We start from the raw sequence: 18,071 nt of genomic DNA, 5'->3' as shown, positions 1-18,071 counted from the left end.
TATTTCAGCAGAGTGAAATTAACGTTTTACAGCGTATTTGCAATTCTACTTACGTGATTGATAGTTACCGGTAAAAAAAACTGGAGGATATCGCTGAGAAATGAATCCTGAATTCACAGCTGAGCGTGTTTCCAATAAATACTATTTACTATAACTTACACAGCAGCATCACAAGATTATGTTGTAATTTTGATCACTGAAACATTTTTCCTCATTTCTGATAACGTAATACAATTTCCCAGGCTTTATAGACACCTTCCTGTCTTTTTTGTAAGTTTAATGATGAATCATGTTATATTCCTCACTATTGTCACTAATTCTTTGTTATACCAGTAACTTTTAGGACAGGAAAAAATAATCAAAGGAAAAACTTGCTTTTTAAACCCACTTAAGCTACTTTACTGCTTCATCCTGCTTATGGCAACTTTGAAGCAAGTAGACAGTATTGAACATAAAATTATTTTTTCCAGATGGGTTGACATTCTTTAATTTAGGAGGCTAGTTGTTCATTACATAGCGTGATAGATTCATTGGGCTGAGTATCTCTTTATTCTCAGAATACAAATCGGCAGTCTCTTTTGATTTTCTTAGCTTTGTTGTTTGGCCGGAAAGGAGGAAGGTATCTCTTCTCAAAGACAAGTAAGGGATGACATAACAAAATGGACACTTGTTAAGGCGCAGTCTAGCTCCTTTCTTTTTAATTTGAGAGTAAGTACTTTGGGAGTCCTGTAGTCAAGCTGCCCTCGTGACCCGGAGGTCTTTCTCGCTTTGTGGGGCTGAGTGTCTTATCTGTCTTTTTTCTCTCTTCTGCTTAAAACGCCTTGGAAGACCTTTGGGATAATGTATCGCATGTGTCCAGTAGTTAGAGATGGCAGAGACAGGCATTTCATTTAACATCCCAGATTATCATGACTTGCGGTATCGTGATTGTTTACTTAGGTCAGTTAATCTAATCTAGTTTTTAATCATCGGCAGTTTTAAATATTGTATTTTTTATACAGAAGAGAAGAAAAAGAAGAAAAAAAAGAAATCCAAAATCAAGAAAGAGAGCAACGCGCAGGCAGCTGTAGAGACGAAGGAATCGAACACGAACACTACAACAGAGCAAGCACCCAAGTCAAAAAGACATAGGACTTCATCAGAGTGCTCAGAAATGGAGGGAACTGAGACTCACAGGCAGCCCTCGAGGAGAGAGAAGAGAAAGTGGGACAGAACAGAAAGCTCAGAGGGACCTTGGGAAAGCAGGCCGGGGAAGAGAAAAAGAACCAGCTCTGGAGACGGTGAGACATCAACCCCCAAAGTCAAGAAAACTGTTCAAAAGGATGAAGTTCGTCCTGTAAAAGAAGAAACAACAGAAGCTCCGAAGGATTCCAATGGTAAAGTTTGCTGCGTGTCTTTTTAGTACTTTCATGATTCATAAGCATGAATGAAATCAAACGGCAGGCGGGAAAAAGTCTAGATAAGGAGAAAAGCTAGAACTAAAGAAACTGTGGTCTTTGCAGTTGAAATGGTATTTGTAGCAGCCGAAGTTAAGTAAATAGGGGGTTGCGAAGCCAAATGAAACGTATCGAGTGTCATACAAATGCATTACTGAACTGACTTTTGGAGGCTGATAGGTTTATTAATTGGCTTAATGATTATTGAGTAAACCTTTCAAGTGCCGCTGAAAGATTCAGACGATGAATTTTCTTTTGGAAAGACTTAAAATTTAACTGGGAAAAGGTTGTTCTGCTTGGGTCAGTAGGTGAAAAACGGTTGAAATGGTGCAGGCTTAACAAGGTCTGTTTAGGAATATGTGGTGTTCCCTGCAGTTAAGTTAAAACCTGGTCATGAGTCATTCCAGGGAGATAAACTGCATGGAGAATAGGGAAGAACTTTCAAGACCGAAGCAGGTAAATCTCATCAGAAGTAAAAATAGTACACAGAGAAGTTAATAGAACCTCACTGAAGTAACGTATGGATTAAACAGTCAGCCTAGGCAAATGGTGACAGTATAAGAATCTAGATAAGTAAGATTGAAATACAAAAGGAAAAGCTGATGATCACGGTTTCTTACATGAGATAAGGAAAAAAAGCAGTCGATGGGATTAAATGCTGCATTGAAATCACATTTTGGTTGACAATCCGCGATTAGAGACTAAACTCAGGTAGTTGAGAAAATGGACTAGAAATAGGTAGTACCCTCTGATTTTTGTGATGTTCGTTAAACTATTTTGTATAATACTGTGTCATTTTATGGAAATATTCATTCAGGCTTTATTATATAATATCTACCGTATCTTTAAGTATCTGTCATATTAGAACTAAACATTTTTCTTTTGGACTTTTAACGTAGACGTTTCTGCAGAAGATGACAAAGATAAAAAAGACACATCCCTTTCAAAATCAAAAAGGAAACATAAGAAAAAGCACAAAGAAAGACACAAAATGGGTGAAGAAGTCATTCCACTCAGAGTGCTCTCCAAGTACGTTATGAAACCGATCTTACGTGACTAGTTTATGCTACCTGGTGGATGGGGAGGTATTTATTGTTTAGTTGCTTCTTCGTTGCACGAGAGCATCGCTTTTTCCATAGTTTCACTAAGCAAATTGATTATTTTTTTTTTCCTCAGTACTGGGAACTGATGTGGAATAATTCTTCTGCCTGTGTAGTGGTGGGCTAGAACAAGACACGTGGCCTTAAAAGGGGTTTTACCTTTCTTACATTATGAACCATTTTTCAGTAACGCTGGTGGGGGCGGGTGGGGGGCAAAGCTGGTTTACAGCTCCTGTGTGAGATCGAGGCTTATTTAACATTTGATTTATCCACCGCCTCCAGTCCAGGTACAGGCTCGGTGGCCTTGGCAAAATGGGCAATCTGAGCTTTAATTTCTTATTTTTTGTGGTTTCAATTGCAAAAAGCAGTAGTAACGGCTTTTTTGCCTAATGGTAGCTATTTACTTTAGCTAGCCAACTCTTTGCCTTTCTCCAAACCTGGGGCATTTGGAAGTATGTGGTACCTTGGTTTTTACATATTTTGAGTGTTTGGAGTTTTAAGTATTTACCGGAGTATGTAGCTGTATTGAATTTTGTTAGTTCCAGGAAACTTTTTGATGAAAGCCACAAGTTCTGCACACTTTATTTAATTTTTCTTTCTTAACAGGCTCGTGCATGGGGATTTCATTGATTCCAGCCTTCGTAATGTTTTAATTCAGTTTAAATCTTTGTATGTCTTACAGTCCATCACCATTGCTAAAGTGCAATTCCAATTTTTATTCCACAGAGTTGCATATTAGCAACAGTATTAGCCTGTAGGTTCAAATACCGGAGTTTTCCAGCCCGACTTACAATACCTACAGTAGTTCTTCAGTAGTTGATACGTAGATGAAGTCATGCCATTCCAAAAGTTTAACAAAAATATTCCATGTCTCTCGCTGTTGGGCTCTTAGGAGTCACCACAACTAAAACATGGAAGCACTTACTTTTTAGGCATCCAGCAAGTACCTCCATGTTAAAGTAGAGGGGGTCCTTGCCATCTTGTGCCAATACCGCGATGCAAAATTGTGCAATGGGCTTTTTTGTATCCGTTTCGATATATTTCCTAGAAGGAGGCAAGTCCCTTGAGTTAAGACAAAAGGATTCACCACCACTAAAACATGGAAGCACTTACTATTCAGGAACAAAGCAAGTACATCCACATTTAAGTTGTGGGGGTCCTTAAGTGGAGACACTAAATAGTAACTTTAAAAAAAACAAACAAACAAAAAAAAAAAAAAAAAAAAAAAAACAAAAAAAAAAAAAGGAAAAAACCAAACACCAAAACCAAACAGAAGCCCCAAACACAACAGCAAAAAACCCCAACACCCCATGGTATACAGAGCTCTGTAAGTAGGCTTCTTTTAGCTTTAGCTAATTTTTAGGAACTTGTTTAAGACATTTAGGATCCACCGCCACTGAAACATGGAAGCACTTACTTTTTTTAGGCAGCAGGTACCTCCATGTTAAAGCAAAGGGGGTCCTTTAAAAAAACAAAAATAGCTGAAAATAATTGAACATACAGGCCACCGAAAAGTCGTCTCTTCTTCAGTAATACTTGATGCTTTTGGTCCTTGTTGGAGAAGCATGCCTTTATCTGCTACAGCCAAAATGCTTCATTTTTCTTTTCCCGGAATCAAAAAATCTTGCAACTGAAGCGCAGAAAAAAGAAAAATCCTGGATGGTGTTTCAGTATTGCGATCAGGATTCACCTCTACTAAAACATGGAAGCACTTACTTTTATAAAATCACAGAAAGCACCTCCATGTTAAAGTAAAAGGGGTCCACAAAAAACGGGAGTTATCAACGATGCTTGTCCTCTTCCACGCAGGTTCCGAGACTACTGAATCAAATACGGAGAAATAGTTTTAAATTTCAGTTAGCTATAGTGAAACGAGGGGAAAAAAAGTTTTGTAAGAGTATAAGCATTGCGAATACTTGCCTGACTCATTCCCCATGGTCTTCTCTTCCTTGGAGTCAAGTTAAGGAGTACCTCCTTGAGCTGTATTTATACCATACCTTGCTGTGGAATGGTGTTGCCTTTTTATCTCTAAGAATCATTACGTGGGTCTTTTGTTATTTTAATGTCTTTGCTCTGTTGAGAATGTATGATCCTGGGTGAGTCTGGATGCTTTTTTTGAAGTATACAGTTGTCAATGTTAACAGCTAAAACCATTACCACAAGATATCCTCCTCTTTAAAAATCCTCTATCAGCTTGTTTGATAGCACAGATTAGGGTAACAATGAGTCGTTCTCACAGTGGCACTACAGGCATTGTGTTTCTGTGGAGCAAAGCTCTAGCTGTTTGCAGAAACATCTCCATGTTAAATGTATGTAAATATATAAATTGCTTCCATGTGGTGGTATTTTTTAACCAAAATGCATTTGAATAGTAAGGAATGTTCTTATCTCAGTAGGTTTTTGGTGAGTTTAACCAGTTGCTGATTTTCCATCAATGATTTTTCTAGAAAATAAATGACTGAATATTAAAATAGTAACACAGGAGCGGGTTCACTGAACTAATTCAGGGATTTCAGAGTTCACTGTCTCGGAATTAACTCTGAATTTAGTGCCTATACTGCGTGTAGTTCCAGTAGAAAACACAGTTTACCAGGCTGTCCTATGTGCTTTCTAAATATGGAAAACAAATTGGGGAGCCATCCGATTTGTATGGTAGGTTGATCTTGTTGGAACTCGCCTGGAATATTAAAAGCTAAAGCAAAACAAAAATAAAAATGCAGGTATTGACAAGCCTTAATTTGACCCAAGTGCGGGGAGATGTCTAATGGTAAGAATGGGCTGCGCTGCTCCCCAAGTTCAGCTTAAGCTGTTGGTAAACTGTTTTGTCTTAAGTTACCGTTGAGTTTTCTAAGCATTATTTTCGTGTTTACAACTGACATCTTACACCTGCGTTGCCGCTTATAGGACCGAATGGATGGATTTGAAGCAAGAATATTTGGCCCTTCAGAAAGCCAGCATGGCCTCCTTGAAGAAAACCATGTCTCAAATCAAACCTGAGCCTGTGGGAGAGATGGAAACGGAAACTTGTGCGGAGAAAAAGCCTCAGTCTGAAAATGACAAACGTAATCCTGTTTGTGATGGTTTTTTGTCGTGTTTTCTTCATGATTCTAGTGCACAAACATAAGTGGTTTAAGACGCTGGTCCTCTAGAAACGCTGCAAAATGGTTTTATTTTCTTGAATGCTGGAGCTTTCTCCGAATGTCAAATATTATTAAAAGCAAACTCCCCTCATTTAGGTAGATTTGGGACTAAGGAATTTTGTAAGTAAAGACTAAACAAGTAATTTCAGCATATTCCAACAGCACTTGAGCTTAAGGATCTTTTTAGGTAATTGTAATTATAAGTGCCTCAGAGAAGTAAATAAAGAATCGACTTTTTTTGATGCTGTAACTTGGCCTGGTTTGAAGGTTTAACTATACCTGCAGCAATTTACAAAACAATTTCTCTAAGGCGTTCAAAAATGGCTTGCAGTTGGGTTTTATCAGCTTTATGGTTAAAAGGAGCTTTGTAATTATGTCCTCCTAGTTAAATTTCTACATTTTTCAGAGACAGAATTGCTCTTTTTTGGTCTGGATCCTCTGTACTTCTCTTCACTAACTTCACTAATACCTGGCATTCCGATGCCTGTCTGCTTATTTATAATTACTCCAGAACTGAGGGTTCGCTCAACTGTTAATTGTAATCAATAGAATATAAAATATTCTTATGGGAAGGCCATGTAGGCTGTAAAAACTTCTCTAAGGCTCTTTTCTTGGACCTATTTTCTTTTTCACTTTTTTTTACTCACGTTGACTTTACCTTGTGAACAGTCTTGATCCTAGATTTAAAGAAAAAAAAAATACTTAATCCGCATTAGCAGCATTTCATGCCCTCTGTTCCATTTCTTGTGTGCGTGACGTTGCTTATGTGCTTTCATAGCATCTTTAGTGTGTCAGACTAATAAATGTAAAATTTTTTTCCTTTTCCTTTTCGTGTCCCCCCCCCCCACCTCCTCTCTTCAAATTGTCCAGCCACAATGGGGCCCCAGTTCGTGAGTGGAGTAATTGTGAAGATCATTAGCGCTGAGCCCCTGCCGGGCAGGAAGCAGATCAAGGTAATGCCTTTGTAACCTCAGGGTAGCTGTTAGCCTTTCCTCTTACAGTGCCCCCCAAATGTTTGAATATGGAATCCCATTTAAACGGGTCCTCCCGATTTCTTTTTTTATTTGTTTGGCCAGGAGCCGTGTACAGATTCTTCTCTAGTACCTGTTAATGGCAGGTTTTACCACGGCGAAATAGGGTAAAAAGCATGTTTCAAAGCAAAAACTTAGCCTTTAGAGCGCTTCAAGCAATGTCAAGTTTATAACGAAAATAATGACAAAAATAAATGATGCTCTAGAGGATGAGTAGCCCTTTCCAGTTTAAAAAGGGAAGTTGAAGACAAAGTGGGTGCGCTGTTCTGTATTTGTCATGGTGCCAGTCATTCTGGCAGTGTTCGGATCAAGAAATCTGTACTAGTATATTGGGGGGCTTTACCATTGACAGGAATCTGGGGGCAAGAAAATGTCCTCTGCATGAAGAAACAATTGTCTCTTTTTCAGTAAAAAAGATTCTCAATTACAAAAACTCCAGTTCAGTGAGAGTGACAGCACCTAGATCTCGTCCAGTAATTCATTCACCCATTTTTTTATTCTTCCCTCCCTATGGTTAAGTGCTCTTTATTTTTCTCGATTTAAAAGTCTTTAGGATAATTTAAATTTTTTTTTTTTTCACATCATGATATAAAAGTTATGTATGTTAAGTAGAATATTTCTGTTAAGGAAAGTAGCAGTTTTAAGCTGCATCCTGTGAAATGGAAATATTAAAAGTTTTCCAAAGGAAATAACAGGCTTTTTCCAGATACTGAATTTTCTGTGAACGGGACACGGGACTTTTTCTTTCACAAATTGCGCTTTTGGATGAATAACAACTGGAAAGAATTTAAACAGCTTTAACTCAACGTTGGAATAAATGTTTAGACCACGGAGGACAATGAGAGAATGATTCAAAATGCGAGTTCTGAGATGACTTATCAAATTATCTGTATTTATAGCCGAGTGGCCCATTTGAAGTCACTGGCCCCTTGCAAGCGTTTGAAGTTTAGCGTGTGCATAAATCTAAGCAAGATGAGAGACGTCTGGATCACTGAAAACAAACTGATGAGAAGGTTTCAACTTAATCAGTCTTATCGGCCTAGGTGTATTTGTAGGCAGTTGTCTGAGTGCTGGAGACACCGGGAGAATGTCGCAGTTGTCGCTGCAACATTTTTTTTGAGGGCCCCTTTGGCTGCAGTTACGCTTTTCATTTAGTTTCAGGGAAGTGTTTTAGGGAAAACTAACGCTTTATGAAAGTAAAGGTGGACAAAATAAGATTGGGGCGTCCTTTGCTGCTATTAATCATATCTTTGTTTCCCATGGTATGCACATAGGCAAAATATTTCACAATGTGTTAGCAAAGAAATGAGGAAAAGGTGTGAGAGAGAGTGTAATTGCAGAATCCAACTGTAGTTGGAAGGAAAATAATCTTTATAGTGCACCAGCTCTTCTGCAGGTCAACGGTGGAAGCTGCAAACTGTACTTGATGCTTACTGGGTATTTCTGGCCCTACTGGTGGCTTTTAGGAAAGGCGTAACTCTCTGACAAAAACCTCGCTTTGCCTGTGGTCCCGGACTGTCACGGCTGCAGCAAACACTGCCGCAAAGCAATGCATCTAGGTTTTTTTCCCTTAACTTCCAGGTTGGATCTTGATTTCTGATTTTGTCGCTCTTAATTACTGCCGCGCTCTGGAAAGATCTTTGCAGAGTAGTTTTGACGTTTTAATTTTTTACTTCACTGCGTTGATATTTTGCTATTAAGGCGCTTCTCAGATCATGACACTTGCCCACTCCAGTAAACCGTTCGGGGTGTTGTAGTTTTCCACGTAAGCGTGACTTTGGGATACCAGAATGAAGAGTGGAAAGTAGCTTTGCTTGGCTCTTGAATGATTTCGGCAGTACTGGCACCTAAGCTTTGTTTTAAGGCTGTCCGTGGTAGTGGAGGGTTAAAAGCAGTGTGTCGTTCTTGAATAGAAGCATCTTCCTTGAGCTGCCTGCTGTGAACAAAATTGACTAGGAATGTGTGGTCTTAGTTAATTTCCCTAACAGCAGGTATTACAAGTGAAGTACTTCATCTGAAAGAGCGTGTGTGACTCTTCTTCCTTCAGCTGTTAGTGAGAATTTTCAGGCAGAGGTCACTCCAGAAAGATAGAAAGGGTTGTTTTACTACTACTCATCGGGTCGCAAATAATCTGCCACGAATGAACTTGCTACTATATAATTCATGCGTAGAATGAAGTTAGATATTTTTCCGTTGGACCGACGTATATCAATGTTACAGTGCACAAATAACTTTTTTTTTTGGAAAAAAAAAAAGGCCATTCAGATACAGTATTGAAATAAATGGATACCTACTGGTGCTCCATTAGTAAAATTAGTCTAATGCGAAACAATAACATCTTCAGGGATTACTGCTTTAAATTGTTCTTGGAGGGCAGGATGAGAGATAGATAGATGTTGTAGGCTCATAAATCAGAATTCAGATATAACCTTCTTAGAAAAATATCTTAACTCAAAACGATTTGACAAGAGATTCATTGATTAAATCAAAAAGTTCAGTTACTGCCTTCTACTTTGTGACCTTTTTGAAAATGTCACTGAGCTACAAATCGGGTGGTCAAAAAGTCACTCTTTTTATATTCTTTTTTTAAAGTCTGGTTTATGGTCTGTGTTTTCTCACATGCTTTGACAGGATGCTTTAGCAGTGCTGGCTGACGTTGCCTATGTTGACATGCTGGAGGGAGACACGGAATGTCATGTCCGTTTTAACACTCCTGAGGATGCACAGATTGTCGTGAAATCATACAAAGAAATACAGATCAAAAACAACTGGAAATTAGAAGTTCTCACGGGTAAGACTTCTTTTTTTAATAGCAGTACAGGAGAAGACTTAAGTACTGTGGAAAAGATTGTATCGCATGGTAGCTTTATGGATATATTTCCATAACTTAGGGAAAAGACTGCTTTCTTTTTTTCCTTAGAGTCTTCTCATTTTGCTATTGCAGTGAAATTGGTAAAACAGTAAGGATTTTTATGCCACTGTTCAGAGCAAAGTAATGATTTTGCTTGCCTTTATCAACTTAATTATGTTCTTTTGGGATTTATTTACATACGTCACTTTCGGTGGCAATGGACTATAGAGCTTAATTCGTATTTCAGCTTTATGAATATAACATTCCGATGACGCAAAATAACTTTAAATGAAGATTTTCTTGAAAATACTGAACCTACGTGTGAAATAACAGGACAAGGATGTAACAGCATGGATACACTTAGGGTGGTTTTAGCACTTGCCTTCTAATTAATCTTTCTTTTTTTCAGGAAGTTGAATAACTTATGCCTGAGTACTGCCACTTTTAAATTGTATTTACACTAAAATTTTTACTGGTTTTCTTTGGAACTTTATCCTTATCTGTGTTGTTTTTTTTTTTTTCTGAAGTTACTCTGCTGTTCTTAATTCGTAACTTGTATTAGATTGGTCTAGTCTTCCAAGTGTAGAGAAACCTCTTTATGGAATTTTGGGGGGTGGAAGAAGGGGGGAGGGAGAAAGGCTCTCAAACTTTGTTACTGTAGTCATGAAATTTTTGAATTCTTGACATGCGCTAAAAATCCCAAATATGCAAAAAAAAAAAACCCCACAGGTAAAACAATCTGAATGAGATTCTCTCATCTGTGTATTTAAATATTTTACCACACTCCTGCACAGACTGTCACTTAGGGCCCAGTTCCGTGCATGCAGGGATGTAAACCCTCATAAACGTCAATTAAGGATTGCAGAAGGAAGAGCTATAATGGAAGCATTAACCTTGGTAATATCAAAGTTAATTAAAGTTTGAGACTCACTGAATGCTGCTAATGTCTTTTGGAGATAGATTTGTCTCCAGAGTGTTCTGTGTTCCAGAGATCCAGGCACAACTTGAAATACGGCATTTTACAGCTGTGTGCTCTGTGTGTATGTCTCTGGTTTTGTACCCTTATATAAAAGAGTGTAGTAGTAGATTGGGAGTAAGCAGACGTTGTAGGAGTGTTCCATTCATAGTCTTAAGGTTTCTTGTTTTCCGAACTGGTTCATTGAAATGAGAATGGAAAGGCTTTCTGAAGAATGCCGAAGTGACTCACAGGAAGGATTTCAGCTTTGCTTGGTGGCATAAGGTGAATACAGAGAATATGGAATCTTTAATGCTCCCTACTGCGGGGACTAAAGCTTTCCCAGTAGTATTTTACTTCTTAGAACTTGACTTTGACTAAATGTTTTCAGCTTTTCATCCGACAAGAAATGAAATACCTAGGGTAATGTTTGGTTGTTACTGTGATTGAATCTATAAATAATGTTGGTAAAAAAGTATGCAAGATTGGTTCTCAGAATTATTAATTCCATAACTTTTGCGGGAACCTTTTCCAAGATTCACTTGGAAACTTCCCTGTAACTGAAGATTTCCCATGAGACCGTGCAACGTTACATCAGAAGATTCCCATCGTGATAGTTACAGCACAAACCAGAGGAAACAGCGGCAAACTGCTGCTTACTGCAAAACAGCGGCTGAAAAAAGCTGCAAAATTATTTCCTCTCATATTCTTCCCCATGTTAAAGTATTCCTAACTGCCCGTAAAGTCCCCAGAGTTTGCTTCTAACAATGGCTGCGCTGAAACAAAATAATCTTGGTCATTCTTACAGTAATTACTTTTTTTTTCCGGTTTGATAGTTGTTTAAAATTAGTCAAGAGGTTGAGTACGTCAGTAAATCAGAGGGCCTCCAAGCACTATGGCAAAACTTTAGCTAAAACAGAGCTCCTTCTGCTGATTACATATAGACAGTGGTGTTTGCATATTTCCTCGGTTCTTCTTGTTGAGTTTGTAAAACTCCTTGCTCAGGAAAACTTACAGATACCCTGGCAATCCAGTCCAAAAAGTTAATAAAATGCACAGGGGCTTTGATTCAGGTCCTGTCCAGCTCACACAGAACGGAGACCTCGGTGTCGGCTTTAAGCTTCTTTGGACAGAGGTTTTTCTGTCCTTTGTTCACCTGGGTGTGTGTTGGTCAGATGGTGCGACGCCGTATGCCGTCTCTCGCTATGAAATTTCAGACTGATGGGGAGATGCTGGTTAGGTTTCCCTCACGGGTATTTTCATGTGTGTTTATCTTAGAAAATATTCCTCCTCATCCCAGCTGAAAACACTGCATCCACTCGAGTTATACTTTTATTCATGTACTGTAATGTTAATTTGTATTTCAAGGTGATCATGAGCAACGTTACTGGCAGAAGATTTTAGTGGACAGACAAGCTAAGCTTAACCAGCCTCGAGAAAAGAAACGGGGTACTGAGAAGGTAATCTGCAAGTCCTTTTTTTCCTGCGCACCCATGGTTGAAAATATGACTCTCTCTCTGTGTGGGTCTACGTCTTTTGACACTTTAATCTTTGACTCTGTATTTAATCCAGTTAAATCGCTTTCTACTGACTTTGCAGCAGGGTTTTACAGCCACAAAATGGAAAACGTGTGGCTGTCCTGGTCCAGTTGCCAAATGCAAGGCTTGTCTTTATGGAGACAATCAGAGAAAGTTAAGTCCATGACTAAAGGCATGAAGTTAATTTATAAGCTGGTTTTCCTTAAAAAAAACTGCCTGGATGAACTCGTTAAGAAGTTAAGGAGTCTTGATTTGCTCTAGTGTGATAAAGTCTAGTGCTTTAGTCTTAATTCTCTAGCATGATTAAGAAAATGTTTTTCTTCAGGATGAATCTCTCTTCTCGCAGTTTTTTTTAGTGTCCGGTTCTGTGCTGTGGTGCACGCTGGTGTGTTCCCAGTGTAGTCAAGGGCCTGTGCACGGGTGTGTCTGCGTCCCGATCCAGACAAATCTGAATGTCGCCGTGAGCATCCATAGCTAAGCAGCTTCCAGACCAAAACTGCCTCACATCTAGTGAAATTTCCCTCCAACCTCGACCTTGGTGTTCCTGTCAGGCCACAGCGTTGGCGGCGTTGCAGTGAACTTGCAGGCTGCAGTCTCGGCTCCTGCCCCAGAAGATCCTTCCAGGCATGAAGGGTTCTTCATTAAGCCAGTCAGATCCTTCACCTGACAGCGAGGAGCCAGAGGGTATTTCGCAGACATTTTATTGCTGGGTTTACTTCACAGGCATTGCAGATAAGGGTCTGAGTTGGCTTCACCCCGAATCTTTATGCAGTCGCTTGCAAAACTTCTGACTCGTTTGCCCTCGATTATTTTCTGGTGACTCGGGAGACTTCCTGTAATTTTTGTTTGCTAGACTCTCCAGTGATGCACGCAATACCAAAAAATGTCCTAGTTGCTCTGTATATAATTAAAAAGAAGTATTACATTGACCTAAAGAAACAGCAGGTTGTGCAGGTCAAAACCTTGTCCTGTACAAGGCATATTTTGCCTGTGTTATCTTGTTAGCCTAAATGTTCTTTCAGAGATCCTGCCGACACACGATGTGTCCTTAAAGAATTTCCCCAAATGACTGATTTAAAAAGCATTAAGATGGCACTGGTTCTAGACATTACTCTTTAATACAAGCGGTGAGATAATGTCAAACCTGGACAGCTTTAGAGCCTTTTACTCAGTGCTGCCAGGGTTTGTTCATTTTTTCTTTTTCAATGGACTTGTACTTTTTTAAACAAAAGGTGCCGCTGGCACCTTTGACTTTACTTTGGACTGTAGGTGCGCCCCCCCCCCCCCCCCCCCCCCCCCCCCGCTCTCCAGCGTCTGCTCTTTATCTTTTGAAGATTGGTATTTGTTGACCAAACCGGTGTAAATTGGCCAGTAATGTACTTCATCTGGGCTTGCAAATATAAACCGCCTCAGTTCTGCCTAACAATAGCAGCCGCAAGGATGCAAACTCCCACTCCTCCCCCTTAGCCATCACCTTGCAACACTGGGAGGTGTTAACTTCAAAGCTTAGTGAATGCTATTTAAATGCTAACGCTGTTAAGCAAAACATCAAGTGAAGAATGCCTCGCGGTAGTCAGTAACGCTTAACCCTTTCGTTACTTTTTGACAGCCCGTATTCCGCCAGTACAGACTGATAATAAGAAAAACAGTGCTTCTCTCTCCGTTCATTAACGTTATTTTTCATCTTTTAGTTGAAAACTCTTCCAGAGTACTCGGAAGTTGACTTCTTTGAAGGTCACAATAAAAGGAAGGAAAAAAGCAATATAATGATTCATAATTAAACACAGCTGAATACGTCATCAGTGTATCTTTCACATGAAGATCTATTCTGTTAAAGATTTTAAAATCCCTTAAAAGATCTCTCTTTGAAGATGAGCGTTTGCCTGTTAGCCGTTTTATGCTTCTAATAAAGACCGCATCATATACTTTCTTTCAACTAGTGCTTAAATGCAGGCTTAGAAGTTAACGTTCGTATAAGCTATGTAGCTGCAGTGATGTCAATGTCAGTAGTTACGGGGACAGTGAGCGTACCTATTGCTGCATCCCATTAGAGACGCTTTCGAGTGTAACTTTAGGCACTTTGAGATTCCTCTTTGCCATGTGGTCTAAAAAGCATGGGCTTGCTCCGCTTTCCTGCGGTGGGTGCTGTGGCATGCCAGGGTTAATGATGGCTTCAGCAGAAGGTTTCTAGCATAACGCCTCCCCCCACCAAAAAAAAAAAAAAAACCCCACCCAAAAAGAAGTGGTAGAGATTTTGCTTTCTCTGGCATAGTTCCTATAATGAGCTAAATGTCCAAAAGAGACTAAATATCCCAAGGTTCCCCCGGAACTTGTGAGTAATGCCCGGCCGTGTTTTGGAGTTAAAAAAAAAAAAGGTGTTCGGTGTCGGGCTTTGCCCCAGGCTCGGTCGTTCATTGTCACCTCTGTGCTCCCCTCTGCTGCCCCCCTCCAAATCCATGTGCTCTGTAGCCTGTTGTTCAGCTGCATGATAAAACGCCCTTAGTGATTCAGTGACACAGACTAAAAACCTTCTTGCCGGAGCCGTTCCTTTAGGGCAGTGCCAGTTTATGCAGACCTGAAGCAATTCATCAGTCTGTAGCCTTAAACCCTCTGGGACTGATTAAAAAAAGTCTTCTGTTCACGAAACAAAAGCATTGGTGCCTGCAGGCTTTCCCCTTGGGTCCGTGTCTTCTTGGGGGGAGGATCTGCTGAACCTAGTTTGCACCTTGTACGCCCCCTTACACAGGAGGAAAGGAGGAAGTTTAAGGGGGTGGGAGTGGGTGGTAGAAGTGAAAGGCGTTTGGGTGAGGAAGTGAGAATTGGGTATTTACGAAGGGCGGAATAATTTGCAGAATATTTGGGAAAGTAGGACAGCGGGAATGCCTGGGCACAGCCCACCCTATTCTCTTCTGATTACGCCTGGGGTCGGGGGCTCTGTCAGTTTCCTGTCGGTGTGCGGGTGGGGAGAGGTCCCCCTCCAGAGCACAAATAAGCCCCTTTCCCTGGTTCTCTGAAGTTGGTATCTCCCGTTTGGAGACACGAATAGTGGTGTGCTTAGAAATAGGTGCTGATGCTGGACTGATTAGCTTAAAATGGGAATTCTTGAGGCCTCTTGCAAGTTCTCCAGCTCTGAGGTGCTGGTATAGAAACTCGCTGATAGGAACTGGGCGGTTCACACGTTAGAGCTTTCCTTGCAGTGTTGGTGATTCTCCACCTCACATCTTGAACCAGTAAGCCACCGCACTCTTCACTTCTTTGCAGAGTTTAACTCTTTTAATCTATTTATCAGATACCAGAGAGTAAAAGTAACTCTTAGTTACATCTTTGGATCAATTTTTTTATTTCTGGAGAATGGTTGAGCAAGTCATCTACTAGAACATCCTGTCTGATGCTGTTGAGAACGCGTTAAGAATTGCAATCGAGGTAAATGCCCCGGGGATGCAGGGCAGTAAAACCGTGGTAGTGTAATTGTATTGCAGCACAGCAAACAGGGCATCCGTGCAACATCCGTGTGGAGCGTTAATTCCTGACTGCCATCATCAGTGCAGCAGCCTACCTTGCGCTTCCGCACTGCGTGCAAGACGCAATGCCTGCAGGGCGAAGCTGTGGCCACAGTCGTATGGATAAATAGTAAATAATTTGGTTTATATGTGAAACTTTTCAAATCTAGCAAACTCTTTGCTGGACTGTCTGGTGAACGAGTGTCCCTTTACCTCAGCAGCAGACTAATATGTTTTAGTAGTCTCCATCAGATAAGTTAATGTGGATTTATGCTGGTGTGTTAACAGATGTGCCTGCATTGACAGGAGTTTCCTGCTTTCTCGCTTTTTAGTCAGATTAGGCAGCCTGACTTGTTCCTTGCGTTATTTTTTTTTTTTTTTCCATCTTATTCATGTAACAGTTAATTCACGAGCTCTTGCCTATGGTTAAAATATCATGATGGGGCACTGCAGTAACAAGGCTTGTGCCTTTGCTTTTGATTATTAGTGTGGTGTTGCAAGACTTTGCTTAAATCTGTGAATGTTGTAGTATGGCTGCTTTAAAAGCAAGGATGCTTTTAATGTTGTTCCCAGTGTTTTGTTTTCTGCCTGAAGACACGGTACACAAGTTGAAAAAATGAATAGGTTATTTATGTTCCGCGGGACCATTTCTCATACCTCTGTACCAGGAGCAGCCAACGAGGTACCCCAGTAATTTAGGCAATCTCCCTAAAATGCAACTGAAAACAAACAAATCCCTGGTCGGGACAGGGTTTTGAGTTAGGGATTCCTAGGGTCAGTGTTTCTCCTACTGCACTGTTATTTCTTGAGATTAATTCTACGCAGGGTTGTGATGCGTATCGTGCCGTTTTCCCAGCCTGAAGGATGGCCCCCGTCTGGGTTTCAGTGGGTTTGTTCTTTGCTGAGTGTAGAAAATGACACAGTACTCCTAAGGCATTTTTTTTTTTTTTTAAATGGTCTGACCTTGATTTTTCTTGCATCGCTAACAGCATGAATCCAATAAAAGGACAGGGTTTTTTGACTGGCTGTATGAGCTGTTTTGGGATTTTTGAAGTTATAATTTTGTGTTCTCTTCAGCCATGTTGGGAGGAAGAAGGGATTGAATGAAGGATGCTGCAATGTCCAGAAATCGAAGAGGTGCCTTAGTATTTTTGATGGTTCTCAGGCAATACCGAAATAAATTATATCGGGACTGCTTCAGTATTTTCTGGCTGAATGTACAGGTTAGATCAAAGAGCAGGTTTTTTATGAAGTTGGGTAAATCGATGAATAATATATTCATGACTGTGAGATAAAAATCGTAACAATATAACTTTCCTCTAATCTTTTCTGTAATATTTTTCCTGTTTGCAGTTGATTGCTAAAGCTGAAAGGATGAGACTTGAAAAGACTCAACAAACAAGTAAACACATTCGCTTCACTGACGATAACTAACCAAGACCGATCGTGATCTTGAAAGTGAACTAGATATTTAAAAAAAAAAAAAAATCCCAACAACCAAAAACAAACCCCACAAACACACCACTGCTTACAGCAACTAAACCGTTTTTAAGAAGGCATCAAAACCTGGTCCGTTTGATTCATGATTCCGCAGACTTGCAAGTATGAAGATTGTTTTGAATCCCGTTTTTAAATAGGCTGAATGTTTACTGCTTCTGAGCCGTTAGGTAAAGCTTTCTGGGGAAAAAAATGTATTAAGAGATCTTGCTTTATTTCACTTCTGATTTTGTTTGGGTTTTTTTTTGTATGTTGAAGTTTTATACACTAGGTTCTGAAATAAAATGCTTGAGAAATTTTCAGTTGTGCATCTCTAATTCTTCAATCTGTTTTGTGACACTGTAAATAATAAAACTGGTTAATGCTAAAGAAACCTCTCTAGGCCTCTGTTTAGTCCATCGGACTGTTTCAAAATACAGTAGAATGATTGTGGAGACTGCCGTGTATTTGAAAGTGGCTAGGACTGTCAGAAAAGATGTCATTGAGAAGTCTGGAAGAAAATTTACTTGCGTGAAGTGCACACTAAACTGAACTTAGACTCTCTTTTTTTTTTTTAGAAGAATCGTCAGGGGAAGAAATAAGAAAACCTTTGTTTGTTACATCTGATAATAGTAGCTCCAGAAGTAATTCTCACTTACAGATAAGTGTTAAAGTTGTGTAGTTGACCACTTAAGATGGTGATCTTAACGCGCTTTAAAGTATTTCCTTGTAGACTGGCAATATTTAAAAAACAAAAAAAAGCCATAAAATCGGAATGATATAAATGATTGAACTTAGGTATGACTAAGTCTGCTGTTAAAGTTCTCTCCGTTAATGTAAAGATAAATTCACGTGTTTTGTGAGATTTAGTGAATTTTATTGCAGGGCAAATAAGGCACTAACACACAGGTTTATAAAAGTGTGAAACTTCCTTATAAATAGCAGGATGAGCAAGTTATTTTGAAACTCGAAGTATGTTCCTAAAATACCATCAGAGTCTCGTGAAGGAAACTGTCAATGACACTCTGGGTGTTTTTGCCGCAA

The 18,071-nt window shown here is 39.7% G+C and overlaps 1 protein-coding gene across 5 annotated transcripts in view; it reads left to right on the top strand.

Annotated features, from left to right (window-relative positions):
• LARP7 (La ribonucleoprotein 7, transcriptional regulator) overlaps positions 1-17,346 on the top strand; it is a 28,826-nt gene extending 11,480 nt beyond the window's left edge. For 3 of the 5 annotated variants that reach the window (XM_054202655.1, XM_054202656.1, XM_054202657.1), the window contains exons 7-13: positions 1,002-1,376; positions 2,336-2,465; positions 5,441-5,598; positions 6,547-6,629; positions 9,339-9,498; positions 11,882-11,973; positions 12,398-13,312. In XM_054202655.1, coding sequence (XP_054058630.1) covers positions 1,002-1,376; positions 2,336-2,465; positions 5,441-5,598; positions 6,547-6,629; positions 9,339-9,498; positions 11,882-11,973; positions 12,398-12,529 — 1,130 coding nt within the window. In that variant the 3' untranslated portion in view covers positions 12,530-13,312. Of the gene's footprint in view, positions 1-1,001; positions 1,377-2,335; positions 2,466-5,440; positions 5,599-6,546; positions 6,630-9,338; positions 9,499-11,881; positions 11,974-12,397; positions 13,313-16,904 lie in introns of those variants that run through there. The other 2 variants (XM_054202654.1, XM_054202658.1) reach the window with 2 other exon arrangements.
• Positions 17,347-18,071: the final 725 nt, after the last annotated feature.

Source organism: Rissa tridactyla, chromosome 5 (assembly GCF_028500815.1).
Source record: "Rissa tridactyla isolate bRisTri1 chromosome 5, bRisTri1.patW.cur.20221130, whole genome shotgun sequence".
Taxonomy (NCBI): domain Eukaryota; kingdom Metazoa; phylum Chordata; class Aves; order Charadriiformes; family Laridae; genus Rissa; species Rissa tridactyla.
Note: the sequence above shows the minus strand (reverse complement) of the source record. Positions and strands in the feature narration are given on the sequence as shown.